The following is a 2,115-nucleotide window of genomic DNA, read 5'->3' on the forward strand; positions in this document are numbered from 1 at the left end:
CCAGCCTGAGCTTGGTCGTACCAATCGATCGGCCCTGCCACGCAGGGACTGAGGGAGCTGGAGCTGATGTAGGTTCAAATCCTAAAATACAGGAATCATTTTCATTTAGAAGTTGACAATTCTTCAGTTTACATTTACTGAATTAGATATAATCAGGAATTATGCACATGGCCCTTGGATGTTTATATTAATTTTAGCAAATAATGAATTCAGAATGAGTTAAAATTGGAAAAACACAGATCAATATTTAAAAAAAGAGGTCCCAACCCAGCAAGCTAATAATTCTGCAAATAAAAGATCTACTTCTTTGTTTCCTTGGGGCTGTAACTCACTGTAGAATTTTTGTTCAAATTATATCCTAGGTTATAGAGATTTATAGAGACTTCACATAGACTTACATCTGACCCTTCTTTGGAAATTTGCAGCAAGACTCACGCAAGATATTACTGCCTTGGGAGTCAAGGGAACTGGCCTCCATTTCTGGCCTCTAATGTGCCACATGTTACAAGTAAATGACCTCTCTTTTTGCCTGTTTCTTCTGCCACTCTCAATTCCCCTCTCCTATCTAGACAATATAAGGTTTCCAAGGCAGGGACTGTCTCTTACTATGTATTTGCACACTGGGTCTTTGACTTCTTTTGGAGCTTTCAGGGAGCATTATATTACAGAAAATAATAAATAATTACTGCAAAGAGCTGAATCATACCCTAAAAAGAAAAAGAAGGTTTTAAATTGGCAATAAAGAGGGAATGACATGATGCAGAGAAAGAAGGGATGTCAACCACCATCTCTAATTCACCTCAAGAGAAGGAATAAATGCTATCTCTTGCTCCTCATTGGGGAAAATTAGATGAGAAGGAAACAAAACAGCAAAGAAAGAAGGGAAAGGCAGCAGCTTGTAGGCAAAACTGTACTTGGGAGAGATGCAGGCACAAGGAAGGCAGTGAAGAGGCATCAAAGGTTAGAAAACAAAATTAATCCTGAACTAGGTTGAGAACAGGGAGAGGTCACAGGCAGCATATGTCCATATTCCATAATGGGAATTGCCTCAAATTTAGGCAACAAAGGTTTGAGGCTTGTATGAAATAAGGTGTTATAAATATGACTGGTTAGACATGAATAGGAATTCTAATGAGGCAAAAACTCCTGCATGAGTTTTGACTGATTTAGAAATATTAATAAACCTATTCTGAGAGAAACCATGGAAGAATAAAAGAAGAAAATTAAAAATGTCTGTCTTAGAAAATGATGTCATAAATTGGGTATATCAAGAAAAAGGAAATAGTCAAGGATGCAGAAAATCAGCCTTAGTTTTATGTATTAAATAGCAGCAAGTCAGAAAATTATTAAAAACTGAGTAAGAGTCAGGAAACTGCACATCAGACAGAGTCTGAAGCATGTAACTTGCCAAAGAACATGTACAATTAGTTATCATCTGCAAAGAAATGGTAATCTTTGCTGAAATTAGCCATGAAACCAACTTGGGAAGGAGCCATGGGAAGGGCTTGATCAGTTTGAGCAATGGAAGTCAGAATAAGCACTAGGTACTTATCAAAGTGGTACCAGGCAGAGCAGGACCTTCAGGAGAGGGAAGAGTTATCAACAACCAGATACACAGAGATGTTTTATATGTAAGGCTAAACACATACAGTTCTGGAAGAGTTTTTAGCCTCAGTCTAAAATAAATTCAGGTTTACTCTCATTACAGATGGAAGTGATATTTTGCATATTAAAAAAGAAATGTTCATCATATTACTAATTTTTTACAAAGCATTTTCCTACAATATGGAATGCTGGTTGGAGATCACATATCACAACTCCTTGCATATGTATTAGTGCTTCCTGCCCAAAATGTAAAAAAAAAACCCAACCCACGAAACAAAAAGAAAACAAAACCAAGGATTTCCCCTCAGACATAATCAGATAATAGGGTATTAGGACTGGTGTTTGGGTACAGGGAACCATAGATGTGGAATAGAGATTCTGTCCATCTCAGGAATTAACACGTTACATTCAGTACACAATTCAAGTCTTCCTAAAGGAGAGTATAAACGGAAGAATTACCTGAAATGGGAGCTGTGACCGATGGCTGTATAGGATAGGCCTGCTGAAAGC

The 2,115-nt window shown here is 37.5% G+C and overlaps 1 protein-coding gene across 1 annotated transcript in view; it reads right to left on the reverse strand.

The window, feature by feature from the left end:
• LOC103773825 (transcriptional enhancer factor TEF-1-like) overlaps positions 1-2,115 on the reverse strand; it is a gene marked incomplete at its 3' end in the record, with an annotated part of 27,182 nt that overhangs the window by 11,410 nt on the left and 13,657 nt on the right. The window contains exons 9-10 of the mRNA XM_008941206.1: positions 2,065-2,107; positions 1-81 (exon numbers count right to left, since the gene is read on the reverse strand). The exon at positions 1-81 is cut by the window's left edge and continues 65 nt beyond it. Of these exons, the coding sequence (XP_008939454.1) occupies positions 1-81; positions 2,065-2,107 (124 nt within the window). The remainder of the gene's footprint in view (positions 82-2,064; positions 2,108-2,115) is intronic.

This window comes from Merops nubicus, unplaced genomic scaffold (assembly GCF_000691845.1).
Source record: "Merops nubicus isolate BGI_N331 unplaced genomic scaffold, ASM69184v1 scaffold50415, whole genome shotgun sequence".
In the NCBI taxonomy this organism is placed as follows: Eukaryota; Metazoa; Chordata; class Aves; order Coraciiformes; family Meropidae; genus Merops; species Merops nubicus.